General features: G+C 54.0%; 1 protein-coding gene across 1 annotated transcript; it reads right to left on the bottom strand.

The window, feature by feature from the left end:
* Positions 1-6,702: 6,702 nt before the first annotated feature.
* Positions 6,703-13,343, bottom strand: PTGER3 (prostaglandin E receptor 3). The gene is made up of 2 exons (XM_065745968.1): positions 12,519-13,343; positions 6,703-7,041 (listed from the first exon to the last, which is right to left on the bottom strand). Exons 1-2 carry the CDS (start codon positions 13,341-13,343, stop codon positions 6,754-6,756), a joined length of 1,113 nt encoding a protein of 370 aa, XP_065602040.1. The 3' UTR covers positions 6,703-6,753.
* Positions 13,344-14,868: the final 1,525 nt, after the last annotated feature.

Here is a 14,868-nt window from a genome sequence, read left to right as displayed (position 1 = left end):
TATTGGGAAAAAAAAGTATCATTGAGTCACACCTGCTGCTTTATAGCTGCTGGGGCATCTCAGCTCAGCTGCAGTTCTGCATGGCACGGGGCTGCACTCGCCCTGTGTGCCCAGCACTGCCTGGCTGAGCTCACTGCCCCAGGCACAGGAGAGGGGAGATGGTGAGCATGTGGTGGGGATGCAGTAGGGACAGGCATTATGCTGCTGGGCACGGCTCATCTCACCTGTCCCCTTGCTCCCAAAGCCCTGTGCCATCACTCGCAGAGGAGCAGAGCACTGCTGATCCCTCCCACAGATCTCGCGGGCGGTAATTAATAATCACCCTTCTCATTACACAACTGGTGTTTGGCAGAGCTTGCCAGGCCCCGTTGTGAAATGTTTTCAACGTTTCAGCAGAGATCCCTCCGAGGAGCATTGCCAAAGTAACATTGTGTTCCAAAGGGAAAAGATTGCTGACAAACAAACGAAATGAAAAGCAATCCCCACCAGTGGCCAGGAGACATCAATGGAAACTGTACAGAGGTTGTTCTTCTGACTGTGGTCCGTCTGCCCTTCCCGACCTTACAGACACATCCAGACCTCCTGTGTCACCCATACCACCCATCCGAGCTGCACAAACGGCTTGTAGGGTGTCCGAAAGTACCCAGCACCACCAATAAGGTGCCCAGCTCAGTTAGGTGCACACAGTGGGCAGACCCTATGTGGAGTGATTCCCACGGCCAGCTGCTGCCCACTGCAGCCCTCCTGCTCTGGCAGACAGCCCTCATTTCCTGGGACATCGCTCACCCCGGGGATTTCAGGAAGAAGGAGGACAACAGGACAGCTTGGGGTGTCTGGGTGCTGTGCCAGCAGACAGTGGCTGGCTTCCAGGAGCTGTGCAAGCACCCTGAGGCTGCTGGGGCTGGAGGGCTCTGGGCTGTGACAAGTCCCAGACACCCCGAGCCGCCGGGCATGGGGCTGTGTGCAGGCACAAAGGCCTCACGTGCTGGGTTCAGGGTGGATATTAGGAAACATTTATCCTCTGAAAGAGTGCTCAGCACTGGTTCAGACTGCCCAAGGGGTGGGGAGTCACCATCCCTGGGGGTGTTCCAGAGATGTGGCACTGAGAGACGTGGGCAGTGGGCACAGTGGAGTGAGATGAAGTGGGCTTGGGGATTGTAGAGGGCTTTTCCAGACTCAGTGTCTCAGTGGTTCTGGGATTCTGGCTGCACAGAGCAGGGCTGCAGGAGGAGCTTGTGTCTTGAAGGGCTCATCAGCAGCCATTAAAAAACACCAAGGCCTTGTGATGGCTGTGGGTCGCTTCCCCTGAGCTCTGTGGGCACCGGGCGGTCACAGCCACGTGCATGCTTTGCTTGCAAGTAATGTCCACATCAAACCAATCGATAGCTGCAAATGGGTCCAGAAAAATATCAGCTGAATTATTAACTTTTGCATTGTTACTGTAATCAAGCTAATTTATTGACATTGCCGCAATGCTAATTCATTTCCAGGACATTAGACAATGCCTCAGGGTCAACGCATACACAGGAGGGGGGAGCAGGGCCAGACCTGCCCCTGGTGGCTTTGCAGCTGGGTTTGAGAAGCACCAGAGAAGAAAAGGAGAGAAGAGGTTGTGCCCTGCCACTGGCATGGACTGTGCTGTGGGTTTTGCTGTCCCCAGACAGATGTGTGCCCGGCTGCCCTACAAATGACACCTTGCAGCCCTGTGGCAGACACCCTGCAGCCCACAGCCAGCACAGAGGCACCAGGGGCAGCATTTAGGCCATTTCCTTGAGCAATTAAACGTTGGCTTGGGATCTACAGTGTGGGTTTGAACTCTTCAGATGCTGGGTGCAGATTCTGGGGGTGGATTTGGCAGCAGCTGTGCCCGTTGCTGGTGGCAGGAGGACACCGTCAAGGGCTGAGGCATTGAAATATATTGTTGTTGTCACACACCAAACGTGTGCTTTAATTATCCATATCAGCAAGAGATAGGGCAGGACTGGGCACTTATTCAAAAAGAAAGATAATCGATAGCACTCAGTTTATTAAACTTCCTTAAGGTGACCACGATGTCATCTTTATTAAATTTCTGAGCTGTGGAATGGCTGTTTTGGAATTAGAAATACATACTGCTGCAGAGTGAGACCTCCGTGTGGGTGGGGGACCTGGTGGCTGTCCACAGGATGGAGCCAGGTGCCCCTTGGCCTGGGGGATGGGAGATGCAGGAGAGTTAAGCTGACTGGAGATAATTTGAGTTTGGGTTGATCTTTTTCATTAACAGTTGAGAGCGTCTCCTTGAAGAATCCATGAAGGAAGAGTATCCTTGCCCTGCAGTCCCTGCCCTGCAGTCCCTGCCCTGCCCCAGCCAGCCCTGTGCTGCCCTTCTCATCCTGCCGGGTCCCACTGCTCCCAGCAGTGCTCCCAGCACAGTGCCCACTGGGGGCAGTTTGCAGAGACCCAGGGCAGTGTGGTGGTTTAAGGATGTATTTCTGCTGCAAGCACACAGCACATCAGCTGCACTCAGACACTGCCAGGCTTCAGCCTTGAGCCACTGAGCTCAGTGAGGCTCCCTGCAGACAGCTGCATCTCATCTCCTCTCTGGTATCAAAGCATACAAGGTGCCAGGAGTTCAGAGGCTCCTTGTGATGCAAAGAGCTTCAATTTCAATAGTTCAAGATTTAGACTGACATCTGTGCTAAATGATACAGCTCTGCATGGAAACAGAGCCTGGAAAGCTGGGCCTGGAGCAGGGCAGTGGGATGGAGCAGAGCAGGCAGTGACCTTCTCCTCACTTGTCAGGGTGGGAAAAAAGATGCCCAAAAGGGGACAAAGGGTTCCTGGGTGAGTTTTGGTCTCCGTTCTTCAAAGCTTCTTCACATCCAGAGCCAGTGAATTGCAAACACATCAGGCAAAGCTCCAGCTGGCTTCAACCTGGCAGAATATCAATTGCAAAACTGCTGGGAATTAGTGCTTCACACTGTGAAGTCCCTCTGAGATGGGGTGTGTACTTCCTTCCATCCGTGAAAGGCCGTGAGCCTTTATAACACAGGATTTATGTGTGCGTGCGGTGAGTGCGGCTCCGCTCGGAGCAAACAGCGGCGTGCAGCAGGGCGGGCAAGGGCTGCAGGGTGGCTGTGTTTGGAGACAGTCATAATAACCAGGGCTCCTATCCTCCGCTGCGATTTATTATCAAAACACAGCGGCCCCAAGTATAAATACATGGCCTCGAATAAAATGCTTTTGTACATATCTAACATATCTACACTCAGAGTGGTCCTTTTATCTTCTGCAGTGGACCAAAGTGAGGGCTGAGTCCCTGTGCATCCCTGTGAGCAGCACCTGGTGAGCTGCCACGGTTTATGGGGCCACGCACCATGCCGGGGCTCAGAGCTCACCCCGCAGTGCACGCCGGGCACCAGCACCTGCCAGCAGAAGCAGAAAGCACCGTGCAGGCAGTGTGAGCAGCCTGGAGCGGGCCCAGCACCACACGCAGGTTGAGATGGATGCTGTGTTGGGTGAACCCGGGCTCCCATGGGCGCCCGTCTGCCGGCGGCGGCTCCGGTTGAGCCGGGAGAGAAACGTGGTGAGGAATAAAAGCAGTGCCTGTTAATTTATAACCACAGCTCACAATGAGGTGGCAGCAGGTTGGGAATGCATGAGAAGCGTTACAAGAGCGGGGCTCGGCTGGCCACCTCTCAGCACCAGTCCCTGCAACGACACAGATGTTGTCCTCTTCAAGGCAACTGCATCCCACAGGGATATTGCTGTAAATACCTTTCTGGTGCTGGAGCTCTTGCTGAAATTCTAAGGAAGAGACCTGAAGAATCCAAAGGACCCAAGCCTGGGGAACAAGAGCATCCCAGGTCCCTCACGCTGTTCTCTTCCAACCCAAACACGCTGGGATTCTGAGATCCCATGGTCCCAAACCAGTCCCAGGGCTGCTGAGGCGTGGGCTGGAGTACTTCAAAGTACTTCTGAGTGTTTATTCTAAATTAATGTTATCTTATCTAAAAACATTGCTCATCCGAGTGAATGAAGAAACAGAATTGGCATTTTGGAGAAGCAGCATCACAGAATGGTTGGGCTACAAGGACCCAACAGCTCCAGCTGCCCAGGGCCCACCCATGACCTCTCTGGGTGCCCAGGACTGCCCCATGGCTGCCTCTGGGCTCCAGAAGGAACCAGGCTCAGGACCAGGTATTCTACTGCGCTTTTATTCTGACAGATACAACGCACATCAAGTTGGCACACCAGCGAGCTTGTTTTTAAGGCAGGTGATCTCAAAGTAGTTTTCCCATCCAACGGCTTCCATGAAATCTGATAGAAGTACAGCGTATTGAAGTCAGCACTAGGAGTGCTTCCACAGAGGAATTTCAACGCATCACACAGAAAGGCATCTTTAAGGAAATGCGACAACAATACACCTTCCCACTCAAACAGGTAATGGGAAAGAAAACCTTCAATTTCTGCTCAAGCTTTTTGAATCCATCTCTGAACGTGCATTCCCCCACCCCGCAGCGGTGTGTCCAGCATGGCTGGCAAACGGGGCTCCCACTCCTCGGCTGCTAACAAAGAAAGCAGATGTTCTCCTCCATTTTCTGATGTTTAAAGTAGCTTCTTCGTGTTATATCACAGGGGGACTGAGAGAATGGCCTTAATCCACACCCAGGGTGTTCATCTCCACTAAGAAAAGGCACAGAGCAACAGACCTATTTTAAGGGGAAGGTGAAACCGTCCATGATTCACTTAAGAACAGAAAATCCATATACATTTGAACACTTACCACTGTAAAAGGAAAAAAAAACGCATTTTCCTGTTGCAGCTGCAAAGGGGCTGATAGTGGAGGCTCTGAGTCACCCTTCTGCTGACCATGTGTGGCCCCAGAGAGCCCACACTGCAGCCCTGCTGCTCACCAGTGCTTCAGCCCCATTCCTGAGGTCATTCTGACACTGTGCAAGGCACTGGGCTCGTTGTGCATACAGACTGAACAACAGCGATCCTCTGGACAGGAGAACAGGCTGCTAAGTCACAACACAGCCCCTAAAACAAGAGTGACTGCTGCAAGGCACCTCCCCAAAGCCACAGGGCAGCTGCTGCTTCCAGCTGTGCCCTATGTTCCCAGCTGTGAGGAGCACGTGGGCACCCGCCAGCACTGGGCAGCACTGGGCAGCACTGGGCAGCACTGAGCATCCTCCTGTGCCCACGGCAGTGCTGCACACCGTCCACACAAAAGCACACTTCTGTAGATGGTGGTTGTGCCCTCAGATGATATATTTTTGCCTGATGTGGAGATAGCAGCTGGACAACACAGCAGCGGAACAGGAAAAGTGGTTTCTCTTTTGAGTAGTTATTTTTATAAGCAAAGAGAGTGAAGCAAAAATCAAGGCTCTAGATCAGAGATTCCCAGCAGATGCAGAATTACGCTTGCCTTTAAGGCCCCTGAATTCAGTGTTACATGGCACATAGCACACGGTGGACAACTACCTGATATACTGTAATGGCAGGTAATTCTGCCTACGAGGCCATTAACAGGAGACATTATGGACTATCAGCTACAAAAAAGGCAAAGAAGATGGGAAGAAATGTAGTCCTTGTGAAAGCAATGTTCTAACAAATGGGTGAGGACTCGGTTTTCAAAGGAAACCTCAACAATAGCTGCAGGAGAGATCTGAAGAATGCATGTCCTTCTACCCATCTTTTCCAGTCTGCTTTATTTCAGAAGTTCCCAGAGCTGCCATATCCTTAAAATTTGTCTTTATGGAAGAAAGAGAGACAGAAAGAATGGAGAGAGTGGCTCTCCTGTACCCCTCTGGTTGCTCTGTAGGGCATTTCAGTAATGAAGAAGCTCTGAGCGGCGTTCCCACTGCTTCAGAGTCGTTTGATGTTCATTTTCTTCCTGGATGTGCACATTTCCAAACAAAATCTCCCATACAAAAGCCATCTTTTTTGCCCTTGTAAACCTTAGCCACTAATCTACAGGAAGAAGAACACTCACTGTTCTCTTACAACCCATTTATCACTCCCTCCATCTGTGCAGAGTAGTTTTATAGTGGGCTCTGCTATCAGCAACTTGCATGATGTTTCAATGGCTGCTGTAAAAAAAGAAAGCAAAGCAGCAGAGCTTTGTGAGAGCTGCTGCCTGCCCACACCGTGCTCTGCTCCACACTGAGCTGACCCAGCAGCCACACAGAATGAGCACCTGCCAGGGCAGGGCATGCCACCAGGCTCAGACTTCCTCCACTGCTCAAAACGGAGCGCTCTGCCATCACTGCTACAGCTCAACCTTCCACTCGAAGCCACGCAAATCCAGATTGTAACTCCTGGGTTTCTCTTCATGTATTGTCTGCCATTTTCTCTCCCTGTCCATCCAGGAAAATGAGGACAAAAGACTCTCTGAAGCAGCTAACCTAAGCATTAAGGTTACACGTAGGGCTGGGTCTCTTCCATAACGAATCTGCTGAACCTGTTCCAAGTGCCCCCTGATAGGAGAAATACTTTTTCCGACCCTACAGCAAGAGCCAAAAGCCCCCCCGAGCTCCACTTAGGCACAGGACAAGCCACGTCCTGCAGCTCCACGAGGAATTGTGGTCACAAAAGGATTGAGCAACAAAACCGATTCCTTCTCCTACGTTTGAGAAATTTTGGCACATGGGATAAATGCTTGTGCAGCGCTCAGCCCTGCCGCTTCCCGCACCACCACGCCTGATTCACAGGAAGATGGAGAGCCACTCGTGGGCCAAAGCAGTCCCTGTGCGACGGATCCACGCTCCGTCACGCCGCTGTCCGTCGGATTTCGTCTGACAACGTGATGGACCTCTCCTTCCACTCGTTGTTGGAGCACTTGGAGACGGCGCTGGCCGCCTGGCAGAACTTCTGCAGCAGGATCTTCCTGAGCAGCAGATAAACCCACGGGTCCAGGATCTGGTTCAGGGAGGCCAAGCGCACTGCTGTCAGGAAGAAGTTGCAATCCCTGTAGAGTTCTGAGCTCTGGGCTTCTGCGGAGAACCCCTTGCAGTATTCGAAAGACGTGCGGCTGAAGATCATCTTCAGCATCGTTACCTAAGGAAAGTCGGGAGGGAAGAATGGCACAGTTAAATGACCATTTCTGCATCGCTATATGCAAAAACCCCTAGGGACAAAATCCTGACAGGGAGCATGGCAGAGAGGGGGGGTCGGCCTCTGCTCCCAGGGAACAGCGATGGGATGAGAGGTGACGGCCTCACACTGTGCCAGGCAGGGGCAGGCTGGGGGCTGCTCTCTTCTCCAGGTGAACAGCTCTGTGGCCCCCAGCCTGTCCCCATCAGCCCCCCATCTCTGCACCAGGTGCTGTGATGCTCACATCGTATAACTGGGAGTAATGTGAATCATGCTTTGAAAGCTGTCGGACATATTTAATTTTCCATGGTGGTTGGCTGGTACTCCTCCAGTTTTCCCGTGACCTTTCTCTATCAACTGCAGCTGTTTTAAATACATTACTTCAGAGGCGTTTCGCTTCTCTGCAGATAAGCTACGTCACACTATGTGCTCCGGGAGCCTATAAGCATGGGGATCCAAACCTGTTCTGAGCGGCCCCAGGGCTGCAGCTCAGTGCCAAATGACGCGTGTCAGCCGCGTGATGGGCAAGGTGCCGTGCTCCTGCACCTGGCTGCATGTGCAGCACGGCTCCTGATGCTCCAGCCTGCAGCGGTGGAGGGGAAACCAGAGCTGGGGAGAGCCCAGGGACAGCCCTCTGGGTCTGGAACCCATGCCGTGGCAGCAGAGAGGCACCCAACACTAGAGATGGGTGCTCAGAGGACCGGGCAGCTGTGTGCATGATTTTTCCTGGACAGGTTGTTTTTTGCACACAAATCCTTTCCACGCATGACTCGAAGGCCTCGGCTGTCTGGAAGTCCTGTGGAACTGAACGCACTGGGTCTGCCAACTGTGATGTGGGTGTCAGGACGTGGTGCAGCATTGCTTCGCACTAAGAGCTCTCCTAACCCTGTGCAGCTTCTCCATCATTCACCCACCCAAATAAGCCCGGATGCAGAAAAATTATCACCACGTGAATGTGCCACGTGAATGTGGCAGGAGCTGCTGGGGGACAAGGCCTGGCCACCTACTGACAGCCCCACACGAGCTCTCAGCATCAGCCTCTGGAAGGGATCACTGTAAGGGAGCACCACAAGCCAAGACAGGGCTCTGTGCAGCACTGCCTTCGAGCAGCACTGCATGGCCAGACCATGGCTGGGCTGTGTGCTGCTTGAAGGGATCTCCTGGGTACCAGATCAATGACCGTGACCACGGGCAAGGCTTGGAAGAGCTTACAGAGTCACAGACTTGGAGGGGTTGGAAGGGCCCTCTGGAGATCTCCCAGCCCAAACCCGAAAGCAGTGCCCCACAGCCACTGCACAGGAAAGCATTCATGTGGGTTTTGAATGTCTCCAGAGAAGGATGCTCCCCCACCTCCCCGGGCTCTGTGCCAGGGCTCTGCCAACCCCAAAATCAAGACGTTTTTCCCCGCGTTGGCGTGGAACTTCCACATGGCAGTCCAGACAGCAGGGCAGATCCTATGGCAAAGTAGAATTGTTTTTGTTTCTTTAAATAGAAGCAGCTGAGGATTCCATCTGCTACATTCAACTCACTCAAAAATGAAAAGTAACCGCAGGCAGAGGTTGTGAAAATACGGGGTACAGAACCCAAGTGCCCCGAATGGCACACGGTGCCCACGCAGCCCCGGCTCTGCACTCCACCTTCCCCAGCTGAGTGAGGGCCTGGAGGGACCCTGCCCACCCAGCAGCCCCTCCTCGTGAGCCTGCTGTACCCCTGCTGCAGCCGCTGGGAACCGAGCCGTGCTCATCACTCCCAGCACTGCTCCATCAGCTCTTCTGGGTCATCCTCTGGGAACCCTGGATAGGGTTTGCAGACCTTGCTCTTTCACTAATGAATCCATGGAGCTACACAAATATTAGACTAATAAAATAGGTTTCTCAAGCAGGCGACTGCTGCTTATTTTGGTCTTTGTTACATAATGGAACAGTTGTTGGAGCATCGGTTGCCTTACTGGAAATTTTTTCTGATATCCTTAGGGACTGCTTATCATGGCCTGTACTGGTCTCCTAAATCAATTAAGAGAGAGGCTGCAAAACGAAGTGGCACAACGTCAGGTGGAGCCAAGTCAGAAGAACTGCACCGTCTGTGCCAACAAACCTCGGGCTCAGAATGCCAGGAGTAATATAACTGGTAAAGCAATCAATTAATTAGATAACCATCCATCGTTATCATCAGGAGCACTAACCCTGCTGCTGTGGCACTCGCAGCCAGCAAGTGGACGCTCTGTGAGCTGTGGCTGCAGCCCACATGAGAACGTTGGGGTACGTGTGTGGGGTCCCAGAGGGCACTGTGCTGCAGCTCACGGCCCCACAGTGCACGTGGGCACTCCGTGGTATGGAGCCATGCGGATTTTGGATCACAGACCAGCAGAGATTCTCTGCTGTGGATACGTTGCTGGTGCAGCACTGAGCAGGGGCGGACTTGGAGCATCCTGTGTGCCCAAAGCCTGTCCATACAGCCACGCTCAGGGGGCATTTCCTAAAATCTGTGTGGTCACGCTGCTGCTATCCGCAGTCAAAGATGGACATCAAATTGCTGCTGTGCTCAGAGGTGCGTATTTTTAGGCCATGCGAGGGCTGAGTAGCTGCTCTGGAATGTGGGGCAAGAATTGGACGTGAAATTCCTGGTCCCAAACTGCAAATCTTCTCATGAGAGAGCTTCCAAAAATCCAAACGTGCTTTCTGTGCATCATGAAGACAGGAAGATTTATCTGTTTACTCTGCTTCTCCTCTCCCATTAGCTCTAATCTGCCGCTCAAATAACCCTCTCCCACAAAGCAAAGAGAGCTGCAGAGGGGAATACAGGAATCTCCAGATGAAATAAAGAGCAGCTGTGGTGGGCGAACCGCGGCGGGGCCAGGATATGACTTTTCCTGATAGCATCTGATGGTGCTTACAGCCATGTACCACCTTATCTCGAACTCAGAACTGTAATTTTGGATCAGTGAAGTGCAAAGCGGAACTGCGCACCCTCCGCCCTCAGCTCCAGCCCCTCGTGTCTGTGAAACGGGGCTGAGATCCCCTGCGGTCCACCTGGGCACCTATGGGGAGGCTGAGGAATTTAAGGAGCACGTTTGCAGGAGAGCAGTGAGGCAGGGAATCACACGCCTTCAGTGAGCACGTGGCCTCACTTTTACCACCCAGTTGTGCTCTTACGTAGGACAATTAGAGTACAGCAAAACCCAGCGTCCTGGCTGCAGGATGGCTGCAGGAGCTCTCGGGCCTTCCCTGCTGCATGGACAACTGCAGAGCCCCACATGGGGGGCACGGATGTGGGCAGCCCCCAGCACTGGGGAAGCGGAGCACTGGAGGATGCAGTACTGCTCCACACGGGACGAGCACCTCAGCAGAGCCATTGCTGCCTCTCTTCTCCCAGTAAAGGTGTTTTCTGTAACTGTTTTGCACGTTTAAAAGGAAAGGCAGCAGAATAGCTGAGCATTTCAGCTTGAATAGCCTTGGGAGCACCATGGGAGTGAGAGAGTTTGCAGCCTGGAGCTGCTAAAGCATTGCTACGAGAATTAGAGTCTGGGTGCAGCTGTGCTTGTGAGCAAACAAGGAATGACGTCTCCGTCACCCCAGGCGTGTCCCCGACTGCTGCTGCTTAACTTCAGTGCTTATGTGCAGCAGCCAAGCACCAAAACAAGTACCAGAGCAGAGCACACTGGAAGCCACCTATGCTAAAAGCAGTGCCTTATGAAAGTGGAGCACTTTGCAGGTTCTCCGTGCTGAAGTTGAGGTCTGACTGCACACCAGAAGAGCCAGTGCTTGTACTACGAACACAGGTCCTCTTTTCCTCTAAACAAGGACATGGAGGGCAGCAGAGCCCTGGCACAGAGCTCAGAGAGGTGCTGGAGCAATCCAATTCCCTGTGCACCTGCCATGGGGAACTGCTTATAGGGGCTGCACTGGGGGAGCTTCCAGTCCTCGCGGCTCTGTGCTTCAGCTCTGAGCCTGCCCTGTGACTGCTGAGGCTGCAGCAACACTGCAGGAGCCAAACCTCCACGAGGAGTCCTTGCAATGTCATCAATTTGCTGAGCAACCAGGTCCCGAAGGAAGACAACAGGTGTCCCCAGATCAGGCACATTTGCTCCGTGCTGCAGGGCTGGAAGCAGCCCATGTGCAGCAGGTCTGCTGGAAGCAGGAGGGGCACAGGGCAGCACCTGCATCCAGAGGGGAAGAATATGAGAACAAGGACTGTGAGGGAAGCACATTTCCTGCCTTCAATAACTCTTTTTTTAATTTTTTGGTCATTTTAATTACAGATGAGCACACAGCAGATAGCTGCTGTCTAATGACAGCGATCCTGCTGGGGCTGCAGCACGGCGGTGAGCGTTTGCAGATCTGACCCCTTGGGTTTCAGGAGGAGGATACTCTGTGCTCGGGTTCTCGCTAAACTTACAGCATGGATCACATTTTACTTTCACCAGAGGCCATTAATCATCTCCAGAAAGTTCACTTGAAGCCTCCGAGCTCCTTCTGGGGGCAGTGTTGTTTTGGAGATTTGATGGAATTTTATAAGGATAATATTCGTAAATTAAATTCATTTGTTTTCTTTTTTTTTTTTTTACCTTGCTAGCTCTGCTGGCCATCCCACCAGACCTCCATCTCTGTGCACAGAAGGGAGAAAAATCCTCCCTGTGCCGTACAGCACCTACCATGTAAGCAAGCTTCATCCCTCTCCTACTGAATGACTCCAAACTGTCCCCAAACCACACTGTCCTCTGATGGCAGAATTAGGGGTTCTGGATCTCGGATGTGCCCTCATCCCATACAGAAGAAGCAGACATGGATGCAGCCCCTCGTCCTCCTCCAGCGTGAGGAGGGGTCTGCCCCAGTGTGACAAAGAGGGGCACGAGCGAGGGGGAATGAGACCAGGGCTCTTAGAGAGAGAAAAACGAGTGAAAAAGCCCTGAATGCCGCACTAAGCAAGGCGGGGAGAGCGACCTGCTGCCAAGCAGAGGGTGCTTGCGAAGTCACACACTGTACCTTTCCTCACAGAGCACAGAGATACGTTTTGCTATAAAGTGAGAGCAAACAAAAAGTACAGAACCACTCCTTCCCATCAGCACGGGGCCCCATCCCGCGGGGATGGAGGGACTCCTGCACGGTCCCTCTCCCTGTGCCTTCAGCCCCTCTGCAAACCCGCAGGGCAGCACGGGGCACTGCCCCACCTCCCCGCAGACCCCTCCATCTCCTGCCCGTCGCTTATGGCACCGCTGACCTCAGTGCCACCTCCCAGTGCCGTCTCCTCACATTCCTCCCTTCCCTTACGACCCCCCCCCCCCCATTTCCCTCATCATCCCTCCTTTCCACCGCAGATTTTGCCCTTCCTTTTCCGAACGCTCCACACCTGGCCGCACTCTGTGACCGCTGCTCCCTGCCCCCTCCATCCCCATCCGCACTCATCGCCCGCACGGCCGTGGCATCCCCGAGGAGGGCACCTACCAGCAGCGGTGACCAGCACGCCGACAGGACGCACATGATCCCCAGCAGCTGGATCAGCGTCTCGGTGGCGATCCGTCCCCACTGCTTGCTGGAGCGCGAGGCCGCGGCCTTGCTCCGGCAGCGGGACACCAAGGCCTCGATGGTGGCCAGGTTGCACGCCACCGTCACCAGCAGCGAGAAGAGCCCCAGCCCCGCGAAGGCGGAGGCGAAGAGCAGGCTGCCGGGCCGCTGCCCGTCGGTGCTGATGAAGCACCACGTGCCGGGCCACTGTAGGGCGTAGCGGCCCAGCCCGGCCAGGGGCAGCAGGGCGAAGGCGGGCACGGCCAGCCAGATGCCCAGCAGCACGGCCTTGGTGACGCGGGTCTTCATGTGGCTGGCGTAGCAGTGCGGCGCGCGGATGGCCAAGGTGCGCTCCGCCGCCATGGCGCTGGCGATGAAGAGCGGGCAGAGGCCGAAGACGGTCATGCTGAAGCCGAAGAAGGCGCACAGGCGGCCCGAGGGGTCGACGTTGTTCCAGGCGCGGTCGGACAGGTACACGGCGATGACGATGGGGCTGGTGAGCAGCTGCCCCGTCAGGTCGGTGAGCGCCAGCGAGCCGATGCACAGCAGGAAGGAGCGCTTGCGCCGGTTCTCCTTGGCGCGGTAGCTGCGGGACACCAGCAGCATGGCCAGCGCGTTGCCCACGATGCCCGTGATCATCATGGTCAGCGGGAACGCCACCGACACGGCGCCGCAGCCCTCCGCCGGCCGCCCCGTGCCGTTGCCCCGCGGCCGCATGGGCTCGGTGCCGTTGGGGCCGGGCTGGCACAGCGGGCGGCGGCTCATGGCAGCACCGCGCCCCGAGGAGCGCGGCTCCGCCGCTATTGAGGCTCCGCCGCTCCGGGGCGGGGCGGGCACCGCCCACGGGGAGGGGACGGAGCGGGGCCGTCCCGGGCAGAGCTCCGCGCCGCGATGCGCGGACGGCCGCGGTCCCGCGCGCTCCCGGATGGAAACCGCCGGGTACCCGCGCTGAGAGCGCAGCGCTTCTTCCCGACGTGTCCGACGGCCCCGCGCGGAGCGGGGGAAGAACGAGAAGAAATCATGCAGAGGACGGAAAACAAGAGCACTTGAAACACGGCGCTGCTCCAATGTAAGGCTTCTTTCGCAGCGCTTAAGGGAGGCAGAGCACAGAGGGCGCGGGCGGTTCGCACACACAGCACGCACCACGCAGTGGACTCACAGCTTTTATTTACACTCGTCTACAGCATCATTTCGCCTTACATTTTATCTAAGCCAAATGAAACCATAATTTTCTGCTGTCTGTAGGCCACCACTCGCTAAATGTAAAGACTCCCATCTGGTTAAGTACAGCAACAATTGCAATACAGAGCACAAGGAGTGGAAAAAAAAACAAAGGTAACAACATAGCGCCGACTAGATCTGCTCTTTACACCTTAGCAGCTGGACTCGGAAGTCGTCAGAGGCACAGTTACAAAACTAACCTGCTCTTGTGTCACCTACACACACTTAGCACGGAAATCAGATGGAAAGGAAGCATTAAAGAAGAAGAGGCAGGTCATTTTTTTTCCCCCCTGCAAAAAGATGACCAAAATGTTCCTGCACTGAAAGCACTCTGCTCGTCTAACAGCCCCGCGTGTCTCTGAGGGGAAAGCAGGGCAGTTTCTCATTTTGCTCCGTTTGTTTTGGTGTCATTCATCTTAAAAATCAGCTGTGCACTACGGGCCTGAAATAGTACAGTGGACGTAACTGCAGAGATAACACTGTCTGTCTGCTTAAAAAGAACTTCCCTTGACATACTTACCTTGAGATGGCACTGCAGGCACTTAAATCTTTCTTAACCAAACGGAGCTCAAGAGAGGCCAAGTTTCAATGTGATATTACTAGTGAAATAAACTCCGTGAAGCATTTTAAGCCATAAATGATACGTTTAGGGAAAAAAAAAAAAAAAAAAAAAAGGATGAACACATTTCAGGTACTAGAACTTTCTACAGTTTATTTTGGTTTTTTAAACATAAATAAAATTCAGATACCTGGAAAATTTGTCTGCTGAAAATGAATTTCGCAGACGGCCTGCAGGAACGGCACTCGATCCCAAGAAGCTAGTTCCATCCTTCCTCCACCTCAGCAGCAGCTCCTGAGCGACCCTTTCGTGAGAAAGGACTGCAAAGCCCAGGATCTGTGCATGTGAAAATACCACACCCAGTTCTGACTGCAGAGAGCACTGGGACCGGAGCAACGGGAGGGCAGTGCCCCACATCTCACACCTCCTCGTGGAAGGAACAGAGCCCAGTCTGCTCCCTACAGAGCTGTCTGACGGACGTGGTGCGTAGCAGCATCTCTGCACTGAGCA

This window comes from Cyrtonyx montezumae, unplaced genomic scaffold (genome assembly GCF_038088225.1).
Source record: "Cyrtonyx montezumae isolate F1298 unplaced genomic scaffold, pur_monq_1.0 scaffold_1, whole genome shotgun sequence".
NCBI lineage: Eukaryota > Metazoa > Chordata > Aves > Galliformes > Odontophoridae > Cyrtonyx > Cyrtonyx montezumae.
Note: the sequence above shows the minus strand (reverse complement) of the source record. Positions and strands in the feature narration are given on the sequence as shown.

Bases quoted from the DNA above. Each gene is read 5' to 3' on its own strand.
- PTGER3 (XM_065745968.1), bottom strand. From the start codon at position 13,343: ATGAGCCGCCGCCCGCTGTGCCAGCCCGGCCCCAACGGCACCGAGCCC. The intron at 7,042-12,518 runs GTAGGTGCCCTC...GACTTTCCTTAG, and splicing joins CGTGCTGGTCACCGCTGCTG to GTAACGATGCTGAAGATGAT.